This window comes from Trichosurus vulpecula, chromosome 9 (genome assembly GCF_011100635.1).
Source record: "Trichosurus vulpecula isolate mTriVul1 chromosome 9, mTriVul1.pri, whole genome shotgun sequence".
NCBI lineage: Eukaryota > Metazoa > Chordata > Mammalia > Diprotodontia > Phalangeridae > Trichosurus > Trichosurus vulpecula.
The window spans coordinates 53,787,702-53,812,450 of record NC_050581.1 but is presented as its reverse complement, the minus strand read 5'-3'; the positions used below and the strand labels follow the sequence as shown (position 1 = coordinate 53,812,450).

The following is a 24,749-nucleotide window of genomic DNA, read 5'->3' as shown; positions in this document are numbered from 1 at the left end:
CTATTCTATGCTGCATTTATTTTGATAATAAGCAGATCTTTCTTGGACTCCATACCTAGGAAGTTATTTAATTAAAGTGACCCAAATCTCCTTATAGCCATATGGCAAAAAATCCCAAGGATACTGTTAGAGGGAGGCTACATTGGATTTGTATATGGCCCTGAAAAGTGCACAAATACCTTTTTTTCCTGGAATGAGACTGTTATCTGTGGGAAAATACTCTGTGCAAACTACGGATGACTGAAATAGACTAGTCTTTTAGCCTTTCTCTACAACACTTTTTTCCTCCCACTGCTGTCCCTGACCTCAGTCCACTAGTCCTGACTTCTTTCATTGACCCGTTATAGAATGTTTGCCTGTATTTCTCAGGAGCCTGGTAATAAAAAGCAAATCTTCATGAACTGAACTAAGTATATTATTGGGCATCCTTAAAAGCATGTTTTGATTTTCTTGAAATTGAAATTAATGTGTTGATGATAATGATTGATAATGTATAGTGAACTCTTGCACTCACTCTCTGTCTCTCCCTCTCCCCCTTTCCCTATCCTCCTTCTCTCTCTCTCCTCCTTCTCTCTCTCTCTCTCTCTCTCTCTCTTTCTCTCTCTCTCTCCCCCTCCCTGTCTCTCTTTGTCTCTCTCCCTCCTTTCCTCCCTGTCTCTCTCTCCTCCCCTCTCCCTGTCTGTCTCTCTTTCTTGGAGACGTGTGCACGCACACATCTATAGTGGGGGAAAAGGTCAGATGGTAGGGTATCATAGTACCATTTAGGACAAGAAAATTAAAAAGGACTGATATCTTTTTCCTAATGAATCTCTTTTTGTCTCTTTCTTTGCCTGTTGCCAGGCCTGTCTGCCTTTCTCTCTGTCATAATTTTTAAACTCCCTTTTATGTAATCGGAGAGGGGCCCCATCTGAAATAGAGCCCCTAGGAGGCCAGAGTGACTCTCTATGAGGGACCAGGTTTTCCTGCCCTTCAAAAGTTCTTTCTAAAAGGCCTGAGCTTTCCAGGTTTCAGTTTTGCCAGTGAGAATAAGCACTTATGATAGGATTTCTTTACTTGAAGTTATATTCTTAGATGGGCCCATGTCATGTGGAGGCAAATGGGAGAGGAGGAGGATGTTACTTGGGCTGGAAATAGAAGTGAGTTTCTAAATCAGAAGGTACAGGGAATGTGGGAAGAGCTGATTTTCTTGAATTTTCTCTAAACTCCACCAACTTCTCCAGTACTGGGAGCTTTCTACACCCACAATAAAAAGGGATTGGTCTCCTCAACATCCCTAGGAATTGATTTGTATTTTTACTTCCAAACAATAAACTGGGTGATAGAGATTAGTATGGGGGAGGAAAGCACCCAGCCTAGTGGAACTGTAATGTGTTGCATAACTGTCTTAACTTACCCTATATTTAGTTCTTTCTAGAGTTGTTACCAATATCATAATAGTGTTGCACCTTCATCATAAGTACACAGGCTTTGCATTGTAGGATTAATCACTAGTTTTCCTCCTTTGCTGAAAGGTTTCACTGTGACCAGATCCCTTAGTGGAAAAGCCTATTTGACACTTATGACAGATACCTAGGAGATGTTCCTGTTTCTGACGTTGCTTGCTCTCCCTGCTGTAATTAGATGAAGGTTAAAGTCACTTCTCATTGATCATAGAAGATAGGAGATGCAACTATTAGGTGTTTAATTGTAAAGATTTCTTTTTTATATGCAAATAAGAGTGCACCAGTGGAATAACCCAAGGCATTTGGATTACATTCTCTGGCATAGTATCATCTAAAAGTCATTGGGAGAAGATGCTTTCTGAGATGGATTTTATCCTAATTTTTATATTTATTGATTATCTTTTGTTTTTATGTCATCTGTATTTCCCCTTATACCCCTCTCCCCCCCTTAGAGAGACGTCCCTTATATAAAAAGAGGAGGAAAATACAGTTTAGCAAAACTAAGCAACCCATCAAATGAGTTTGAAATTTTATTCAGTTTTCATACCCATAGTTGCCTACCTCTGCTAAGAAGGGAGGGAGTTGCAATACCATTTCTCTTCTTTGGGGCCAAGCTTGGTGATTATAATTTCACAGCACTCATTGATCCCCCCCCCCCCAATTAATACTGTTCCAGTCCCTGTAAATATTGTTTTCTTGGCTTTGCCTACTTCACTTTCCATCATTTCATATGTCTTCCCGTGTTTCTTTGTATTCATCATTTTTGACAGGATAGTAATAGCCCGTTCCATTAAGAGTTCCATAATGTGGTGTCTTAAAATTTAATTTTTTGATAACTCTATTTTGATATGATTGTTTCTTTTTGTGATCCTATAAATTTAACTTTATTCATTTAAAACAATAATTCTGAGAAAGGTACTGTAAGCTTCACTAGCCTTCTAAATGGGTCCATGAGACAAAAAATATTAAGGGCCCCTACATGACATTCATGTATCACAATTTTTAAAGATAACCAATGGGCATCTAATTTCTTTTCAAACAAAAATAATACTTTGAGAATATTTTGGTTTCTATGGGATTCTTCTTTTTACCTTTGCTCTTCTTGTGGCATGTGCCTAGCAGTGAGATTTCTGGGCCAGAGGATAGGGACATTGTAGTCAGTTTCATAACATAGTTTCAAGTTGCTTCAAATGAATATACTTATTCCATGTTTGGTGGGTTACAAAACAAAAGAAAGTCATTGGTATCCATCCCACATAAAAAGAACTTGAGGAAGCTTCCCCCCTACCCCCACCCCAGTACATTAGGCAGGCTCCCTGTGGTGAATTTAGAGAAGGACACAGAGGAGACCCACACCTATATCATACAGGCAAACACAGATTATGATTTGCATTACTGGAGTACTAGACAACTCCTAAATTCATGGTGTGTGTGTGTGTGTGTGTGTGTGTGTGTGTATGCGTGCGTGTGTTGTGTGTGTGTGTGTGTGTGTGTGTGACTTTGTCACTCTACTACGTTGCCTATTCATAATTCATGTAAAGGGTGGACTTTTGGAGAGTAGCCTACATTTCAATACTTCCATAATTCCAGAGAAACTCAGATTTCATCAGTCTGGGCTCACTCTTCACTGATGCACATCTCATTACCTTCACGTCCTGGTAGATACCATTAAATTGCTGTGCTTAAAAAATAAAGTAAAATCACCTCCTGGTGGCCCATCTCTGCAATGGGCTTCTCTACTGTTACTTAGATGGTTCTCAGACAGTAGAAACACATTCTCTCCATGCGTCTGCTCTAAGTCCTTCCAGTTTGGTAAGGACTACGAGATCTTGGCAGCCTGTGAGGATTTAGAATGACATCCATATCTTGATGAAGATTTAAAGTGGGACTTCACCATTAAATGACACTTACTTTGAAAAAAAAGATGGCAAATTTTCACCAATTTAACACACACACACACACACACACACACACACACACACACACACATTTTGCTAAAATACTTAAAACAGGGACATGATAGTGGGAAATATCTGGCCAAATTAGGATCTGGAATTTAGATTGGTTGCCTCTTTCTGGAAATGAGAATAACCGATAAAGCAATAACGAAAATAAAGGAGACATTCTGGAACATTCTCAGACATAGTTGCTCTTAAAAGATATTCTTTTTTTTTTCTTTTTCCATTGTGCTACCCTGAGTAACATAAAACCTTGAGTGGACTCACATGCTTAGCAGAAGTGTTTGTTCTGTAAAACATACACACCCATGTATGTCAAGTCCTTTAGGAGTCCCACTTCATTTGATCTTTTGTGGCACTTTAACTATGAAATTAAGAATCGATTGTCATGTAGAAAGCTGCACATTCACTTGTTCCAAGTCAGGATTATAATCAGGGCTCTTCGGCATCAAACAGGACACAATCCCTATGGGGAAGCTAATGTTGGGCCCTTAACTCTCTTTGGATTCTGGAGAAGTTTCTATGTAGCTCCTAACTGATTTTGCTTTTTCCTTTTGCTTTCCAGGGTAATCAGGAAGCTACAGCAGCTCCTGACACAATGGCACAGCCTTATGCCTCCGCCCAGTTTGCTCCCCCTCAGAATGGCATCCCTGCAGAGTATACGGCTCCCCATCCTCATCCCGCTCCAGAGTACACAGGCCAGACTACAGTCCCAGAGCACACGTTAAACATGTACCCTCCAGCGCAGACGCATTCTGAACAGAGTGCCACGGACACGAGTGCGCAGACTGTCTCCGGCACAGCCACAGTAAGTGTAGCATTTTCATCTTCTGGGATGGTTTGGAGAGGTCACGACCTTGAGCTTGCTTGCCTGGGTGGTAAATGGGGAGGTCCACAGTGAGAGGCTTATTAGCCAGAGGGGGCCTATTTCTGGCACCAGGGTGTTATCTTTCCACCTTCAAGAGCCTGAAAGAGTTAATTATCCTCTGGAAGATCACAATGGACTTCCTGGAGAATGCCTTGGTGCTCCAAGTAGTAGGCTGTGTGTTTTTCAAAGATAAGCCATTCACCACTGAAAACTGGTCAGCCTTTTTTTTTTTTTCTTTCTCATCACCCTTTGCGTCCTCTCCTCCTAGGAGCTTGTCATCCCACTTGGATCAAAGCATTTACTTCCATTCTCCTCATTTTTTTTCTGTCTAGATATAAAAGCAAAGTGCTTTTTGTACTTGGAACCTCATCCAATTAGGGGTTGAGATCATTTTGGCTAGGCAGTGTCTTTACTTCTTTACTGATACCATCTGTGGCCTTTCTGATTTGAGGATCAAATGTACACTGCTTTTTGTACTTGGAAACTTATCCAATTAAGGGTTAAAATCATTGTGCCTTGGAATTGTCTTCATTTATTTGGTAGCATTAGTGGTCTTTCTGATTTAAGGACTGTCACTCTTTTTATTCCTCTTTTTGCCTGCAAATGGTTTTTAAAAAGTATGAATGAGATGTTTTGATTGTATTCATTAGTTTTACTCAAGCTGTTTGTGATGGTGGTGGTGGCAGGAGCGGTCTCCAATTAGGAACAGAATAAAGTCATATCAGCAAATAGTTATTAAATATACATATTTTATGTCCAGGCTCTTGCTTTGAGGGCTAGAAAAAAGTTGAAGCCACTTTAGGCTTGAGGAGTTTGTAATTCAAAAGGGAACCTACCAAAACTAACTAGAGAACAACAAAGGGTCATGAGATATAAATTATTGGACAAAACTGAAATATTACAGTACTACCAATAAGGAAGAAATCATCAAGGCCTGGAAAATATGTATCATGCTAGAGAAGCAGATAGTGCAGTGGGAGGACAACAGGAAGAAATTTCAAAGAAACAAATAATATAGAAACTTCTAAGGTGGACTTTAAAATATCTTTTTCTTAAAAAAAAAAACAGAAGTGCTTTCCTTCTTTTCATTCCATTGGTGAAGGACCACGGATTTGTAATATAAGATACACTGTCAGATACAGTTAATGTGCTGGCTCACTGTTAATTTTTCTAAACTGCTTTTTCTCTCTTTCTTGTGAAAAACTTTGTTATAAGGGGTGGCTAGCTGATTGGGGTCAGCCCAGTTAACAAACATTTATTAAACTTCTATGTCCTATGCACCATTCAGAGGGCCAAAGATACAAAGAAAGGCAGGGGAGGAAAAGGGAGTCATGTTTAAGAGTGAATATAATATTAAAAAAAAGATTTAATTTAATTATTTATTAAAAAGGGGAGGTATCTTGTTCTCTGTGACCAGGTTTCTTTCTTATCTGGCACACATTTCTATTGTTTGGGATGGTCTGATACAGTACAAATCATGGAATTGGAGCCATAAGACCCAGGTTTAAATCCTATTCTGTTTGCTATGTCACCTGACAAGCCATTTAGCTTTGCTTGGTCTACGTTTTCTAATCTATAGAATAAGGAGCTAGGACTGCATTATTTCCAGGTCCTTTCTTGTTCTGTAACTCATGTTTCTGTGCCAGGAGAAGGAATTCTTATGTGTCTGCCTTCTTGTAATCCCAGCTGTGACCTCAGAGAAGCTGCTGTGTCAGGACTTGACTCTTCTACAGAATATAAATATAGGAATAGAATAAATTCAATATACAGCCTCCACCAACCTAAGTTTCTATCTGGTTCAGGGACAGCATAGAAGGTTTATGGGCCCTGGCCATTGTTGTGTCTTAAATGGGTTAGAGTACATGTCTTGAGCATCCTGAAAGTTCTCCTAACTTATGGGCACATAGTGCCTGGTGCCTGGATCAGTGCAAATGGTCAGTCTGTCACAGTGGAGCCCATTAGACAAGTTTGAAAAACTAATAGCAGGTACAGGTAAGAAAGAAAATCACCCATATGATGTGACTACATTTTTCCAGTGCTTCTGTTGCACACAGTGCATGCATATGATTTAACACATAGCACAGAGCATATATAATGTGAATCTGAATACACCCAGAGCTACCACAGCATCTGAAAAGTAAAGCTTTGGAGAACTTATTAGGTCATCCAGTCAAATCCCCAAGGGCCAAGATTGTTCCCTACAGGACATTTTCTGCTGAATTCAGATTTAAAGTAGGGCTCAAAAATACCATGCATCAGTTTGCTGACAGAGCCAATACCATTATATATTGTATACTTCTCCTGACAAGGTATTTTACTCTTGACATATTATAATCAGAAATTTGCAAGTGGAGAATTCGCCAAGTATCTCCACTAGCAACTTAACATCTATTTTTAACACCCCTGCAATCTGCTGAAAGTCTCCCACAACCTTCCCATCAGATTCATACACTCCTAATGGGAGCCAACAAGGGTGTCCTAGAGAGAGGCACAACAGCAAAATGCTCCGTGGCCTTTGAGAACATGCCTTTAATGAGCCAGACTCTTCCTGTGTTTTAGCTGTTCACTCCCTGCTATGGTGTTAGACATCTCTGGCAGCTGCATTAACTCCTTCAACATGGTAAAGTAGTCTCTCCTTTTTTTTTCTTTTTTTATTTATTGAAGGAGTTAATATTGAGTCACAAGGAAAAAAATCTTGGTGTTCTCTTTTGTGTTAGTTGTGTGGTTGACACCTGTGTAATGGAGAAAGCCTTATAATACACATGGGACTTCAAGTGCAATGAGATAGACTGGATTTTAGCTGGTGGCTTAGATAGCAGTTATCTGACCCCAGGAAGAGTGGTTGGGTGCACGCACACCTGCAGGTTCCTTGAAAAGATGAGCAAGTAAAATCCTTACTTCCCTGTGAGGGAACTTTTGCACTGTACACTATGTGTTCCTTATAGTACCTTCATTTTGAGGTTAGCAACCTTACCGCTATGATGCCATGTCTAAGGTGAGATAACCCCACGTTAAGTGCTTTGCAAACCTTAAAGCACTATATAAATGCTAGCTATTGTTCCTGCTAGTTTTATTGATTATTATTATTATTGGAAGATGCTCCTAGGCCTTCTCTTTCTCTTTCATTTTCACCTACACTGGAGGCTGCATGATTTAATTCCACAAAACAAAGCAGCTCGAGTATAGTATCCTAAAACTAGTTCAGAAAGCAGAATTTTTAATTTCAAAATATCCATTTTTTTTAGCTCTTCAAGTTTTCTAATGACCCTATGAGGCAGGTAGAACAAATATCATCATCCCCATTTTACAGATGAGAAAGGCAGGGCTCAAAAAAGCAAGGTAACTTGTCCAGTCACAAAGTTAGTGGTAGAGCCTGGATTTAAACCTAGTTCTTCTGACTTCTAGAGGTGTAGGGGTTTTTTTTGTTGTTTTTGTTTATCGTACCACCACCTCTTATCTTTATATCTCTTCCTTACTCTACCCAGTACTGATTCTCTGCCCAAAAAACCCAAAAAACCAAAAACAATGCCCTTCTCATTCTGCCTCCCTCTCCCAAATCTCTACCAATAAAGCGGTGAGCTTTTCTTCTGAACGATTCTCTTCGTACTTGCCATTGGCTGTCTGAATATGCTTCCAACAAAGGACATTGTAATAATAAGAACTAACATTTATGTAGTGCCTACTATGTACCAGGCGCCATGCTAATTGCTTTACAATTATTGCCTCATTTGGCCAGTCTATAAACATTTATTAATGTTTATAGTGCTAAGTGCTGGAGATACGAAAAGAGGCAGAACACAGCCCCTGCCTTTAAGGAACTTTTGCTGTGATGGGAGAGACAATATGCAAACAAATACATACCAAGTATATAGCATGCAAAGCAAGTGATATAAAGAATAAATAGGAAATTATTAACAGAGGGAAGGCACTAGATGTAAGTAAAGTGGGGAAGGCTTCTAGTAGAAGGTAGGATTGAGGTTGACACTTAAAGGATGTCTGGGAGGTCAGTAGTCACAGTGGAGGAGGGAAGGCATTTCCAGTATGGAGAAGATCCAGAAAAAATGCCCAGATCCCAGATATAGAGTGTCTTGTTTGTGGAACAGCGCGGAGGCTATTGTCTCTGCCTCCAAGAGTATGTAGTGGAGAATAAGGTACAAGAAGACTGGAAGGTTGGGAGGGGGCTAGCTTAAGAAGGGCTTTGAATGCCAGAGTATTTTATATCTGCTCCTGTAAGGGTTATAAGAGACAGAGATTAAGTAACTTGCAGAGTCACACAGTCAGTAAGTGTCTGTGGCTAGATTTGAACTCAGATCCAGTGCTCTATCCACTGTCCCACCTAGTTAGTTCTTTAATAAGTGGAGGAAGAGCCTGGTTAGGTCATGTGTTCTCTGTACTTAGGAAAACATGGATTCAAATCCTGGCCAAGATATATACTGACCGTAATTCTAGGCAAGCCACTTAACCTCATAGTATCCCTGCAATCCTCTAAGATTATAAATTGCATATATCATAGGTCCTGCTCTTTTTTTTAAGTGTTTATAGATCTATCTGTAGTCACAATTCTCAAGCTTTTTTTTTTCCTGAACTCCTTTACATTTTTAAATTATTGAGGACAACCTCTCTCTCCACCATTCCCTAAAGCTTTTGTTTATATGGGTTATATCTATCAATATTGATCATATTGGAAATTAAAATATTATTGTCATTAAAATAGTTTTGACCTCATGGATCCCCTAAAATGGGATTCCTAAATCACACTTTGAGAATTATTGGTCTGTAACTCTAAATAACTGTATACAAACACATACCATTATGAAGGGCAGTAGGGCTCTAGCAAGAGGTCTTAGAATTAGGAATAATTAGGAACTTGATCTATTCTAGCTGTGTGACCATAGGTGAGTCATTTAACCTCTAAGTTTCCCAAGTAGCTCTTCCAGAATCAAAGTTATAGATGAGTTGCTCCTCTGTACTGGTGGAGAGAGTTTATATACTCAGAATTTCCACACAGTGATGAAATTACCATTCTGTACTCTCCAGCCATCATGTTATACGACAACACATGTATCTATGCTTCTGGAAATGAATTTTGCATGAACTCTGCCTAGTAGTAGGATTCTGACACAGGGGATAGATAATATGGCAACTCTTATTAGCTTGAGGACCTAGTAATGACACAGCTAACAAGCCAAAGAGATTTATAAATTTTAGAATTGAAAGGGAAATCATACAGTTTGCCTCTAACCCCCTTTTTACAAGATGAAGAAGCTAGAGTTACTTGCCCACAGTTAGAAGAGTAGGGCCTAGACCCCAGCTCTGCTTGCTTCCAATCCAATGTTATACTACTCATTTTGGAGTCCTGGTCTGGGTGATGCTTAGGAAATATGACCTTGTGTCTAGGGAAGGAAAAGAGAATCATTCCTTCTTTCCACCTTCACTCAAAGCAAAGGGACTTTGGAAAAGAGCTCTGTAGAATCATAATCTCCAAGGGGAAATCAAAAGTTTTATCACTAATTTCTCAATGTTAGATTTGTACTCTGAAGAGAATTTACATAATGTGTGTTTCATCCTCTAAGGATTCATAACTACGCTTAGGGGAATTCTTAAATCTCCTTTTCATACTCAAACCCCAGCTTTCCAACCCGTGACTTCACCCCATCCTTCTCCAATAGGTCTGTCACCTTATTCCATTGGGAAATATGTATTATCCAGTAAACTTATTGTCCTTAAAAGCTATCCTGTGGGACAGCTAAAAAAAAATAGAACTTTGATATAGATCCTAATTAAATGATGCTCTTCTATAAGCATTGACAGCTTTTGCATAAGTACTCAAAACTCTCATTTTATCAATACCACTTATCTCAGTCAGCTGTGAGGATAGCAATCATATCAAAGTAATATATATTGGAGTATGGACTTAGAAAGATTAAACCTTAGAGATGAAAAGAAGGCTGCTGAAATCTATTCCAACTTTCTGCTCAATGTGGGAAATATCTCTGCAACATTGCTAACAATCTTTTAGCCTTTGAATACTTGTAGTGATAGGAAGTTCATTACTTCACAAGGCAGCCTGTTCTATTGTTGGGCAACTGATATTGTAAGAAACTTCTGCTTTATCTAGCGACACAGAGCTATTCTCATTTCCATGAAATAACCTTTCAAATATTAAAAGACAGCCATGATATTCCCTGCTAAATATTCCCTTATTCAGCTAAATATTCCTATTTCCTCTAATTGTCTTTAATGGTCCAGTAATAATCCAAAATTTAAAAAAGTTAATAATGTTTAAATGATCATTTACAAAAAATCCCAATTTCTACATCTCCCAGCATTCTGGATCCCCTGACCTTTTAGAAAATAGAATTCTTTTCAAATTATTAAATAGTGGGATGTATCATAGAACTGTTTTTTCCTAGGGTGTCCTTCCCAATGTTCCTTGTCTATTCCAGACCACTTCCCTCCTCAGAAAGAGCCATAAGCTCTCAGTTTATCATGAAAGAAGAATAGATGTCAATAACCTGTTGCCTCATTTCTGAATGATTATCTCCCCTTCTTCTACTGCGTAAGTGAAAGTTAGTACAATTTTAGAGTGAGTTAAGTAAAGCATAGTATTCCAGATGAGGGAGCAGATATTCCCACTGTACCCTGCCCTGATCAGACACCTGGACTGTTGCATTTGGTTTTGGGAACACTGTCAGAAAGGACTTGGATAAGCTAGAGAGGGTCCAGAAGAGGACAGCAAGGGAGGTCAATGGCTTTAATGTCATGTTGATTGGTTGAAGAAACTAGGGGTGGGAAGAGATGATGAGTATGGGGAGGATTATAGCCTGAAAAAGACAGAGGATGACTGAGAATTATCGCTAGCTTCAGGTAGGTATTGGAGAAGAAATCATGGAGAAGAGTAATTAGACCTGACCTACTTGGTCCCACAGGGCAGAACTACTAGCAGCTGGTGGAATTTGCAAAGTGATCAATTGAGATTTGAGTTAAGGAAAACCCTCCAAAAGTAGAACTATCCAAAAGTATAATGGGGCTGCTTTGAGGTGTAGTAGTGGGCTCCTCCTCATTTGAAGTCTTCAAAAAAAAAGTCTGAGTATATTGAAGAGGGAGTTCTTTGTTCAGGTGTGAGTTGGATTCAGTGGGTCCCTGTGGTCCCTTCCATCTCTGACATTCTATGTGAATCACTTAAGGCTTCAGGAGATAATGGAAGTTTGTTTTACTTCAAAGAAACAAACAAAACCCACAGAATCTGGGCACCTTTGGGATAGAAACTGAATCTAAATTGTTTTTAATTATTCATTATCCCTATCTCTTAGACCCAGTAAATATTCTCAAAATTCAGTGACCCCAGAGTTTTCTGGAGGTGGGAGAAGTTTAGATATCATTATCCTTCAGACTACATTGGTATATACAATTTTGGGCAGCATTTCTATTGGTCCACACTTTGGTTCCTATCTAGCCTTTTTAGCCTCTAGTCTGCTTGGTACTTAATAATGCTTCCACATCTCTAGCAACAGTATTTATTTCATGTAAATAACAGCCTGCTAGTTCTGGTTGTTTTGCCAGCAGTGTGTTGATTCAGTAGTATTGGGTATTATATACATCCCTAATACTAACCACTCCTGGCACAAAATGCATGGGGTCTTCCTTTGTTCAGTCTACTGAGCAATGCAGGACTTTAGAGACAGCCAGCTAGTCAAATTATATAGTCTTTGGTGAAGAAATCAAAATCAGTGCTATCCTTGTCTATAATGAGCATCCACCCTCCTGGTGAGCTCTTTATTCTTTTTGAGTGAGTTATTTGATGGAATAGTTTGCCCATGAATTCGGTAAGGACATTGTCCAGATCCAGCCTCCTCCCTGGGTTCTAGGCATATCGGGGGACTCTTTCCTAGACTCAGGAGAGGAAGTCGTTAGAGATCCATGACAGAGAATAGATAGCACCAGCACTCGAAGAAGTGAATTTTAAGGACCCTTACTGTCTTTTTTAATAAACCTGTGGTGATATGCTGCCTCCCACAAAATAAGTCTGGAATCAACATGGACCAATACAGACTTATAGCACTGTGTTGACAGTGTGTCTTTCTTCGTCCTACATATTCCAGTTCTGTTTCAGACATGAAAAATCTGGTTTCCCAAGGACTTTATTAGCAACTTATAATTCAGCATAACAAATTAATCATAGTATAATGTGGCTTGATTTAAAAGGGTGGCTGGTACAGAAATTGTATCTTTTCATGTGATTTAGAAAAGGTTTCAGAAAAACTTCATGGTTATGAAAGGTTCTGTATCACCATAAAAAGTGGCTGTGCCATGAAGCGATACCCAGGATAAATTCTCTCACTTCATTCTTACATTATTAACAAAAATATACCACCATGGGTAATGCTCTGAATAATTCTCCCCTTCAATTCATTTCATGTCCCTATAGCTCCTCATTACTGGCCATTTTTCTCACTGTCCTACCTGTGGTCTCCAATATCTTGCTACATATGGAGTTTTGAATTCTTAAAGAAAAAGGGAGAAAAAAAGAATTTGAAGCCATTCGATGTGCTGACTAAAGGAAGCCTGGATTTCCCAGAGAAACTTGCTACAATGAAATAGCTAATTATAACCCAAATTGTATTTGACTTATGCATCTTTGCTTCACATTGTTAACACTATAATTTAAATAGATTGTTCTCTAGACTTTTTTGGAAGGGAATTAACTTCCATTTTGACTAAGAAAAGAGGTAGTAGCAACAATGCGCAACTGACATGATTTTTCCCCCCTTTCCTGTAATTGGCTCGCAAGTGGGAGTTGGGTTAGCAATTATATAAGGAGTTGTCGATGGTTCCTGGGCAATGTCTCTGTGTGACATTAGTCTCATAGCTATGTGAGGAAGGGGAGGATAGGGAAGTCTTAGGAGAGGAGAGCCCCAGAGATTGTTCTTACTTGCAATTGAAGAGTATTTTGAGGAAATACAGAGGAAAGAAAATAAATTTAACTGCCTGAGAACCAAGGGACTCCAATCTAGCTTTTTCATTTAGTCTAAATGATGGAGGCTTAGCTCTTACCTTTAAAGGCTGGTTTCTAATGCCCACAGAACTGAAGATGGGTAGAACTGGAAGAGAAGAGAGGGCTGAGGAAGGTTAAGTGGCTGAGCTTTGGAGCCATTGGCTTCCTCTCTTCATGATCTTCCCTGTGAGGCCCCAGAGAACAGAAAGATCCCATTGAAGACCATGGAATTGAGAGCCGGATTTCACATTAGAGATCACCTAAGCTAACACCCTCATTTCACATAGGAGACACTGAGATACAGACTTGCTGTGAGATGTCCGAGGTTTCACAGAGAGTGAAGTCATAGGGCCATAATTGAACTGTATTCAACTAACTTTAGCATGCTTCATCAGCCTCTTCCTCTTGTCCCTGATCCTCCTTTAATCTTCCACAGTTCTTTTTATTGAGACATCTTCCCTCCATCAAGTCCTGTCTTTTCCTCTTGTTCAGCCCAATCACTCGGTACTTGATTCTAGTATGTTTTGGTTATTTACAAAAGATTCTAATTAATTACTTTACCTCCTCCTCTGATCCTTGATTTCCCTGTCTTTATGAATTTTATTATTATACTTCCTTGGGCCCTCCAATAGAGAGTACATCATATCTTGGGGTCCAGGGTCACGGAAAAGCAGAGATTTCACTGATCATAGAAAAAAAAGACTGCTCAATGATGATATTTGTTTTTTTCTTAAATACTGTCTTCAAAGTAGTTACCACAAAGTTAGAAGCGGGCCTAACTAAAGAATAGTATTATAACTTCCATGCTTAAGATGTTTTCCTGCAGTCCCAGAATCAATATTTTATTTATTGAGCTTATTTCCCCACACTCCCATTTTAGTAAATACTACTAGTATTGGGAAAATGAGCGGTGTTATATGGGTGACTAGCTCCCAGTTGAGCTTCTACCAAATTGAATGCAGAAGACTCTTAGGACCTCTATTACTGCAAATGGGAATATAATTCATAATTCTATGCCAGCTTCCCCTTGAATCCTTGCTAAGAGCAATTGAAGAATTACAAGTGTTAAATGCTCTTCGTTTTACTTTCAGATGTGGCATCACTTGTACCTCTTCAGTTGTTCTAACCAAATGCTAATATCCCAGTAGTTATCCAGAAGAATTATGTAGGGGAAAAATAAAAGAAGCACAAATGTGAGAGAGGGAGAAAATATAGCAAACTAATTACAAATTGCATTCATAAAAGTAAACCTAGGCACACACATAGTACTATATTGTACATGCTCTATATTTTGACCTAATGTATGTTTCTAAGGAAATGCCATGATTTTCATTGTCTCAACTGGACACTGACTTCTACAGATTTTCAGAGTATCCAAAGTTACCTAGTGTTAGGCCTAAGTCCTTATTAATGACACATTATGCAAGAAGTAATTACTGTTCCTTTACTTCCCAAGTCAAACTAAGTGGGCTACTGATTATTATTCTCTGAGTATAATAGGGACATAACTAACACTGAAAGGAAATTGTACTTCTGTGTTTTATTAACCACTTTTCTATTCCCTTGTGCACTGATATGATGCTATGAAATCTACTTAAATGTGATATTACTCAATATAATACAATAATAATGCACATACTATAATGTATTGGATTGCTTTGCAAACAGCAACTCTGAAATTGAATTTCCTATCATTGCCTTGGGCCAGCCCAGTGTTGCTGGGCTTGCAGTCTTTTTCATGGCCTGTTGCGCCTCTAGACTTCTATCTTCTCTACCATTTGGATTTTTATACATGTGAATAAGTGGCCCAGGTAAGTTTTATTTACATACTGTGGGTTCTTAAGATCTCATTTAATGAAATCTTGAAGTACCCAGCTGGCAGAAAATATAAGTATCTTTTTAGTCATGGGTATGTTAGATAGAATTTATCAAAATAAGATACAGAAAAGTCCAAAGTTGATGGAAAAAAAAACTAACCACACAAATTCAGGTTAGGAGAGGTGTGGTGGGATGCCAATTTTCTGGCAGTGGGCATAAGACTTGTTATTTCATCAGTGCAGAGAACTCCTCTGTGCATAAGGAGCTGTCCACATTGAGGTGAAGAGCTTCCTCTCTCCCATAGAGAGGGTGCCTTCTCTGTAATTTATAATTTTAGAGAGTCGCCTTAAGGCAATGTTAAAGGAAGGCAAAATTAAGGAACTTGCTCAGGGTCACCCAGTCATATGTAGTAGTTTTTCCTGAATTTGCGGTTAGCTCTGTCCACTTTACAATGCTTTCAAAAGACCACAGTTAATGGGGGGGGGGAGAAGGAAAAAAAATTAGACATCTCAGTTGACTGCAAGCTTATTTGGTGTCATACGTGTAACGTTGTTACCTAAAAAGCCAGTGCTGCCTTAGGCCACGTAAACATAACACCCAAAAACATGGGAGGTAATAATACCATTGTCCTTTTCCCTATCAGCCTACTCCATTGTCTGACTGGAGTACTGTGCACACTTCAGGGTGCTGTATTTTAAAAAGTGCATTAATAAACTAGAGCATGTCAAGAAGATCACTGGTATAGTACGAAGACTTGAAACCCAAATTGTAGGGAAATGGTTAACCTGGAGAGATGACGTAGTGAGACGATGATAGATGTCTCACAATTTTGAAGTGCTATTATGTGAAAAAAAAAGGATTAAGCTTATTATTACCTTTTTTTTTTTTTTTTACAATTGTGGTTGGAAATTATGAGGAGCAGATTTTGGCTTGGTATGAGATGGAATTACCTCACATTTAGGGATGTCTTATACATAGTGGAATGAGCTGCTTTGTCATGTGGTAAGCTCCAATTCACTGGAAGTGCTCAAGCAAGGCTAGATGGCTGTCTTCAAAGATGTTGTTGAGGTGATTTTCAGGTGGGAAACAGGACTAGGTGCTCTCTGAGGTCATTTCCAATTCAAAGATTCTATGACAATAGGTCAGGATAGATTGTAATGAAATGTGTTAAGGTGGCAGAAAATAGGAGGTAGGCAGATTTTCGGGAGGACTTTAGAATCAGAATTAATCTCTGAAGAGATTTTATAAAATCTCTTTCCCTGAAATAGATTCTCTAGTATGGCATGTGTACAAGCGTGTCTAGAGTAAATGATCCCTTCAGGGCTTTCCCAGCCTGCCCTCTTTGATATTATTGGTGTAGCCTGTGTTCTTTTTCATATCTTCTGGGTACAACTGAGGCTAATGACACCAAAATACCTGGTCGAAAAATTCAGCTTACTGAGTGATTACCTTATCTGGCTAGTTTGGCAGCTTGGATACATGGGTCAAGTTAAGGAGCATGAGTGTTTGGGGATGAAAGACAAGGACTAAAGAGAATCAGGTCATTAGAAAGCAGGCTGATCATAACAATCCTGGGCTGGAAGGGAGAGCACAGTGATGTAATAGACAGAACATGGCTATTTACTACTTGTGTGGGCTAAGTTCCATCATCCGTAAAGTGAGAGGCTTGGATGACTTCAGGGGTTCTTAATCTTTTTTTTTTAATGTAATGGATCCTTTTGCTAATCTGAAGCTTATGGATCCCTTCTCAGAATGTTTTTCGGGGTATAAAATAAAAATAATTACAAATTATATTAAAACATAAATGTAATTTTTTCCCCATCCAAGTTCAAGGATGCTTTAGTTGGACTGGATGATATCCAATGTTGTTTTATCTTTAAATCCAGTGACCCAAAACTACTGTAGGTTGCTGAATATGGTCCCAAGTAACGTAAACTAGAGGAATTTTCTCCACTTTACTCCCCCAGAATATGAAAGAATGAAGAGGAACAGAATAGAAGAAAGGGCTGCACTTGAGGACCTAGAGGGCCACATGTGGCCTCGAGGCCGCAGGTTTCCCACTCCTGGCCTGTGGCCTTGATTGCAAAGACTTACAACATATAAAAGGTTTTCAAGGAGTAGAAATGGCCAAAACCAGCAGCCAAACCGCTTGGACCAGCTGTAACACTTTTAGTGCCATGTTACCAATCGGGCTAACTAGACTTGTGCATAGTTCCCAATGTTTTCAGCAGAGTTATATTTTGGCGTGGTGAATTGTATTTGCTCCCTTAGAATCTTGCAAAAGGGGTAGCATTTCTTTGCAAAGCAGCCCAAGACAGAATAGGATAGGATACTTTTCCTTGCTTTCCTCTACCCTTCTCATGCACAAATAGTTCATAATTATCAAAGGTATCTTTAATGTTATCTAATTGTCTTCCTCGACTTTCAGTTTTATGGATTTCATAACATTCTCAACATCCAAGTTCATGTGAAAGAGTCCTGATGGATTGGTGGATAGTAAGTTCAATGTGAATCAAAAGTATGGTGGGTGAGGTAACCAAAAAATGTTAATATTACCTTAGATCATATTAACTGACACTTGTATATAGGAAGGGGGTGGTCAAGGTCCTTCTTGCTTTATGAAGACCACATCTCCAGCACTGTGTTTAAATATGAGCATATGTTGTAGCAAAAACTTTAATAAGTATGTCCGGAGAAAAGTGACCAGAATGGTGAAGGGCTTTAGAACTGTACCATTAGGGATAGTTGACCTGAAGAAGAGAAGATTTAGGCAGGAACCTGATAGTTATATTCTAGGATCTGAAGGACTGTCAAGTGGAAGATAAGTTGTACTTGCTTTATGTGGTCCCTGAGGACATGACTAGGAGGAATGGATAGAAAATGAAGAGGTGGGTTTTGTCTTAATATTTTAAATATTTTTAAAAAATAGTTCTTGACAATTAAAGTTGTCCAGAAGTAAAAAGTACTGCCCGCGGGTGGTTATGGATCTGCCATTACTGGAAGTATTCAAATCAAGCCCTGCTGACCACTTGTATGTGTTATAGCTGGGGTGCCTACTCAAGTACGGGCTTCATTAGATGATGTCCAAATCTCAGATTCTGTGAGATTGATTTTTTGAGTCCCTTCAACCCTTCTTGATGTAATATTGTTTCTAAACCATGTGCATTTTATTTTTTTACCACCTTCCTTTTACCATATGTTTTTAATGTGTTGCTCAGAATTGAACACATGGCTGCAGGTATGATCTAATAATAGTTTTAATAATAGCTGACATTTATATAGCATTTTAAAAGGTTCACAAAATGCTTTGCATACCTTATCTCATTTGATCTTTATGGCAATCCTGTGAGGTACAAATATTATTATTATTTGCTATTTTACACATGAAGAAACCGAGGCACAGAGAGCTAAAATAGCTTTCTGAGGTTATATGACAAGTCAGGTCCACAAGCATTTATTAAGCTCCTAAAGGGGGTTTTGAGGTAAGATTTGAACACAAGTTTCTCCTAACTCTTTTTTGCACCATGATGTTGCCCCTCTAAAGGATCTCTATGGTGAAGAGAAGAATGGGATTATTAAGACGGTAGCCCAGATCCACTATTTACTAGTTATATATCTAATTTCTGTGAGCTTCAATTTTCTCTTTCTATGAAATGGGAATAAAAATATTTTCTTTGACTACCTCACAGGATTATTGTGAAAGCATATATAAAAGTAGGATACCTATGTAAAGCATTTCTCGTTATAATTATGTATCATGTTGTAATTATAGAGGCAATGTTGCATCTGACCCACAAGTCAGTGAGTTCTGCTTCTGATACCTCTACTGGCTGTGTGAGCCACAGTAAATCACTTAACTTTTCTGTAATCTAGTCAAACTCAAATAGAAATGGGGGGGGGGCAGGGACCACTAAACAGTATATAAAGATCCCTGCAGACTGTGTGTGGACTGAAAAAAATCACATATTAATATTATCCATATTGTATTTTATTTTCATTGATTTTGTTAAATATTTCCCAATTACATTTTAGTCTGGTTCAGGCTGGACCATGAGTGCTGCAGGCAGCAATCCCATATTTGACACTTCTGCTTTAGGCAACTCCCTGATACTGTAAGTTTCAGAGAAGGTACCAATCTGCATTAATATTGGGAGTTCCTTATCTCAGAGCTCTTTATCCATGAAATCCCAAGTCCACTGCATATCACTGTTGTAATTATAATTATCTCTTAAAATGATTAAAACATTTTAATGTTTTAAAGCAGTAATCAATTTCAGTCAGTAAAGTAATCAATGATTTCATTAGTGGTGGTCACTACATATTTTCATATAGTTACATATGTGTGTAAATATATATAGTATGTATGCATGTATTAATTGCTATGACTGAGTTTTAAATTTGTCATGATTACCTCAGCATATTCTATTTTTCAGTTCAGAACTGTGGAAATTGTGTTTTTAGTCTTCAAGTTATATACAGCTAACTCAGGATCATAGGATTACAGATTGAGAGCTATATGGGATCTTTAAACGTCTTCTAATTCAACCCCTTCATTCTACAGATGAGAAAAGTGAGAGTCAAAGAGGTTCAGTGATTGATCTACCTTAAGGTCACACAGGTGGTCAGAAGTAAAGCTGGGATTTGAACCTTGGACATCTGACTCCAAATCTACTGTTTTTCTACTATACTACCAAGCCTACACATCATATGGTAGAATTAACTTTTATGTCATAAAGCCAGTTTGGTATTATGGAAAGAACATTGAGTAAGAGCATGGAGTACACACTTATGATTGATTTTGAGAAATCCATTTCATTTATCATGGACTCAGTTTCCTCATCTATTAGAATAAAGGTGCCAGACTAGGTGACCTTTAAGGTTTCTTTCTGGTCTAAATTTCTATAATAGTCGAATCAGCTGAAATATGTAGTATTTTATAGACTTGTTGGAAAGCAAGAAGCCCTATGAATCAGAAAGTCTGAGAAGCAGAGATAAACATGCCAAACAACATTTTTCCCCTGGGAATTAGAACATTATATATGAAAATGAGAGTATTATGTGAAAGGTCTACTTTATAATTTTTATGAGAATGACCTATACCTACATCGAGGGTACCTTTGGTGACAAACTTTTATAAACAGTTGTGTATAAAACATTCTGTCTTTATGGTCATACAATTGACTAAAAGGTGTAGAGAATACAATATCTTTGTTTTTCATTGATTACAGAAAAGCTTTTATAAGCAAAATACACCTTTAGGACTAGCCTCTTTGTCAGAGGAGCCTCTCTTACATATCTTAAGATATCTCAATAAATGTAACTACTGAAAGAACTGTTCATTAACCCTCTGATTATTAATGTCAAATATGACATGAAATAGTGAGAAGTATATATACCAGTGTTGGCCACTAGCATGAAAGGAGAAATTTCCTCTAAGTGGCAAGGCTCCTGCAGATGTTCCTGTTTGTAGCTAATATTGTACTGATATCATCTTGCTTCCTCAATGAGATAAATGGTTACTCAAAAAAAGAACAGCCTAACAATCAATGAAAGAAAAATGAAATGGGTGAAATAAGCCTTTTACCTAGACTGTGACATTCAATTGAATGGTTAGTCAATTGACAGTAATTTACTACGTGTGTGTATATACGTACAAGTATATAGGGACACATATCATATGACACATATACATATACACATGCATATACCTTTATATGTGTCCATATATATATTTTAAATAATATCTGTGTATATGTTTATAGATGTATATATTTATATGTGTATATTTGTGTATGTGTTGAAAAAAGCAACATAGAGGAACAATGATTTAGAGTTAGAATTGAATGAGAAGAAAAGCATGGGGTGGATTGCTTTCAAGAAGCTGTGCAGAATTTTTAACAATCCCAAATTGCTGTCTAGTGCAAAAATTCATCTTTTTAACAGAATTGTGCTCCCAAAGATTCAGTATCTTTGTTAATTATGGATCCTCACAATGTCTGAAGAATCAGAATTGTAGGTAATCCAGAAGGAAATGGAGAGTGCATGATACTGCATATTTCTAACAATGACACGTTAAAAGAAGTGTTGAAAAGGATATTATTGAAGAAAAGGAGGTGGCTAGTCATCAATGAGAGAATGAGAGATAACGGAGGGATAGCTCAATTGCTGCACTGGTACCCCATAATTTTTTTTTAAGATTTAGAATAGAGATTCTTAATCTTATTTGTACAATGATACACTTGTCAATCTAGTGAAACTGAAAGGATTTCTTCTCAGAATGATGTTTAATTTTTACATTCAGATGCTAAACTTCTTTTAAAGTTTAGTGAAAGACAAAAATGTATTTTTTTCCCATCCCAGTTAATAGAATCCCTGAAATCTGTCCATTACTGATCTAGAGGAAGTCAATAAAAGTCAATAAACATTTATTAAGCATCTACTGTGTGCCAGGCACCATGTTAAATGCTGGAGATATAAAAGAAAGGGAGGAGGAAGAAAGGAAGGAAGGAAGAAAAGAAGGAAGGAAGAAAAGGAAGGAAAGAGGAAGGAAGAAAGAGAGAAGGAAGTCCTTGCTGTACAGGAGCTTATAATGAAATGGGGGAAGATAAAACGCAAAAGCAATCTGAAAGGTGGGGGGAGAGGAAGGACACAAGGAAGAGAATGCAGAGATATAGTGAAGTCATTCAGAGAAATCCCAAAGTAGTGCAACCAGATGAAAAATGAGGAGACATATGAACTGAGCTCTCTCCTTAAATGCAGGTTTGGACTTCATGGTCCCACCCTCCTATCAGAGAGGCAGAAGGTAGTGATGGGATGGAATACTAAGGTCAATGAGATCTTACAGGATGATAAGACTATCCTAGCAGTAACTTCCTGGTTCATGTTATAGGAGTCAGTAAGAGAAGTCCCAAAGTAGTTCAACCAGGTTAGAAATGATTATCTAGATCTTTAGTGATGAGCTTATGGGAGAACAGTGACCAAAATCATATAGGATGAGAAAGCCTGGGTGGGTAGTAATTTGCATAGATGGAGACAACTCACATTAATGGATCAAAGTATGGAGGTTCCTTCCAGTTCTCAATCTATAAGCCTATGAAGTAATTTAAGTTCCCTAAACCTCATTTTTCTTATTTGTAGAAAGAATGATAACTTAGTATTGTGTGAAGTAAATAAAATGTGAAGACTTCACAGGGAAGATATGTATAAATATCTATATATATCTATAGCTATACTAAGAAATGTTTAAAAATCAAGAAATAGGAAAGTGGAAAATTCTGAGGCCATGAGAATCTGATGGCTCAGCCTCTGGGAAAGTTTACCCTGAAACTTTTTGTTCTTTCTTCTGGTTCTGGTTTAAAGATTTGCTCAGTAAGAACAGGGTCATAATGACCTGTTTTTCTCTACTGTAAAGAATGGAGAGGGTCTCCCCCTCCCCTTTTCCTATTCTTCTTCATTAGATTTATGGATGTCACCTCAGTTGTAATCATTAACTAAGGGAATGGGAATTGGAGTTTCTGTGCCTCAATTTCCCGGTTCTTTGTCTAGCTTTCGCGCTCAGATTGTAAGCCCACCTCCCAGCCAGTGGTGAGAAGGGTCAGAGTTGGGGGGGAATTCTCTTGTGTTAGGTATAATTATGGGTGCCTAGCCCCTTGTAAAGCGCCTCCCTTGCTGGATTTGTTCTAGCGGGGGATGCCCAATTCTCGAGAATTGAATAAAATTTATTTCTGTTCCCACTCTGAGATGGCTCCCTATTACAAATTTAATTGGTGAGGGTCTTTCATCCCACACAGTATTTACACTACCTTCTTCACAGAGTCGTGAGAAAAATGCTTCACCATCCTTGAGTGGTTATATAAATGCTCTCAATAACAAAACTGTATAATTATAATTTTTGTAGTTACCAATAGTGAAACTTACTTTCAGTAATTGATGTGAATTTTATATAAGGTAATAATAGCAAAACTCTATGCAAACCCTAAATTGCAATATAAATACTAGCTCCTCTTCAGAAGATTTTTGTTGAGTACCTTCTATGTGCCTAACCCTGTGTATAAGATATGTAAAGTGTCTTCTCTGCCATATAAATACTAGCTCCCCTTCAGAAGATTTTTGTTGAGCACCTCCTGTGTGCCTAATCCTGTGCATAAGATATGTAAAGTGTCTTCTCTGCCCTTTAATAGGCATAGGCTAGACAGGAAGATAAGAGAAACTTCAGTAGCTAGGAAACAAGATAAAGTAAATTCTAGAATCTCAACTTGAGTAATTGCATTCACCTTGTTTTTGTCTGTTCCCTACCATTTGATTTGAATGAATTTCTAGGCTATTTTCCTCAGCACATCAAATCACGGAACTATGTTTAGATATGGGTCAGCAACTACCCCAAAACCCCAAGGAGAAGCTTCTAAACTTTGGATCTGGTTAATTTAGCTTTAGTTATATTATTAACCTAGTTATCCTCTGTATTCCTAAATGATCTTGCTAATGCTATTTTCCCCCACATCGTATTTTTTCCTCTTTGTCAGCATTTGATTTTGACACATCTTTTTATGCGGTTAGCTTACTTCACTCCATCCACATACATATATTAGTGGCTTGAAACAAACATTTATTAAGTGCTTACTATTAAGTGCTAGGAGACAAATACAAGGAAAAAGAAAGATAATACCTGCCCTCAAAAAGCCTCCATTCTAATGGAGGGAAGGCAACACACAAAAGCTAAAAAAGGTAGCATGGGGATAAGATCCCCAGGACAGGAGCATGATTTTGAAGTCTGAGAAAGGAATGAAGGCCATTCCAGCCTCTTTCACAAACAAATTTACCCACAGGAAAAAAAAAAAGATGGGCCTTAATAAGAGATATTCCAGGTTATGAATGGCACAGGGCAAGGACACCTAAGGAACTCTTTATAATGGCACAGATTGCTGTGGGAGTTAAGAGAGCAAAGACAGTGCTTTACAGAGGGATAAAAAATGGCTTCATAGAAAGGATAGGTAGTATTTGGGTGGACAAAAAGTGTATGTGGTTTTAGAGAGTGTGGAGAATGAGAAAAGATTATTCCAGGAACAGTGTGAGAAAAGGGCTAAAATGCAGGTTGAGGACAAAATCATAAAAGGCCTTGAAGGCTTAGTTTCAGGAATTTAGATTTGATTTAGTAGGCCAGTAGTAATTTGGATGCAGTATGTGACCAAAGACAGTGATTTTTCTGGGCAGGACCAAAGGTGAGCCTTGTAGCTGCTAAGTCCATCAGGGACCTGTATGAGTGGGGTGAGAGGGGGCAGGAGTGAGTTGTGTAGTTGTGTAAAGCAAAGTCACTATATATCTATATCTATCTGTCTATCTGCACCCCCACACATACCCACACCCCCCCACACACACATACACACATCATTTGATCTCAAGAGAAGTGTCATTTCCATGATAGTCAGAAGGGAATTTACATTTAGCCTGGAAAATAAGAGTAATTACAACACATCTTGGGAGAAAATACTAACAAGAATCTTTTAAATTTTAATTTTTTCTAAAATGCAACAAAGACTACTTGGGGAGGTATCTGGTGTCCCTTTAAACAAATGGGAATTTGAATATTTCTTTTCTCTTTCCCTTAAGGTCCTTTTTCCTTTTATTAAAAAAAGCAGAGAAGATAAATCATTGTGTCTCTACATAAATTG

General features: G+C 38.2%; 1 protein-coding gene across 9 annotated transcripts in view; it reads left to right on the top strand.

Moving 5' to 3' along the window:
* Positions 1 to 24,749, top strand: part of RBFOX1 (RNA binding fox-1 homolog 1) — a 388,542-nt gene that overhangs the window by 204,196 nt on the left and 159,597 nt on the right. For all 9 annotated transcript variants that reach the window (XM_036738289.1, XM_036738294.1, XM_036738295.1 and 6 more), the window contains exon 2: positions 3,966 to 4,208. In XM_036738289.1, the coding sequence (XP_036594184.1) occupies positions 3,966 to 4,208 (243 nt within the window). The remainder of the gene's footprint in view (positions 1 to 3,965; positions 4,209 to 24,749) is intronic.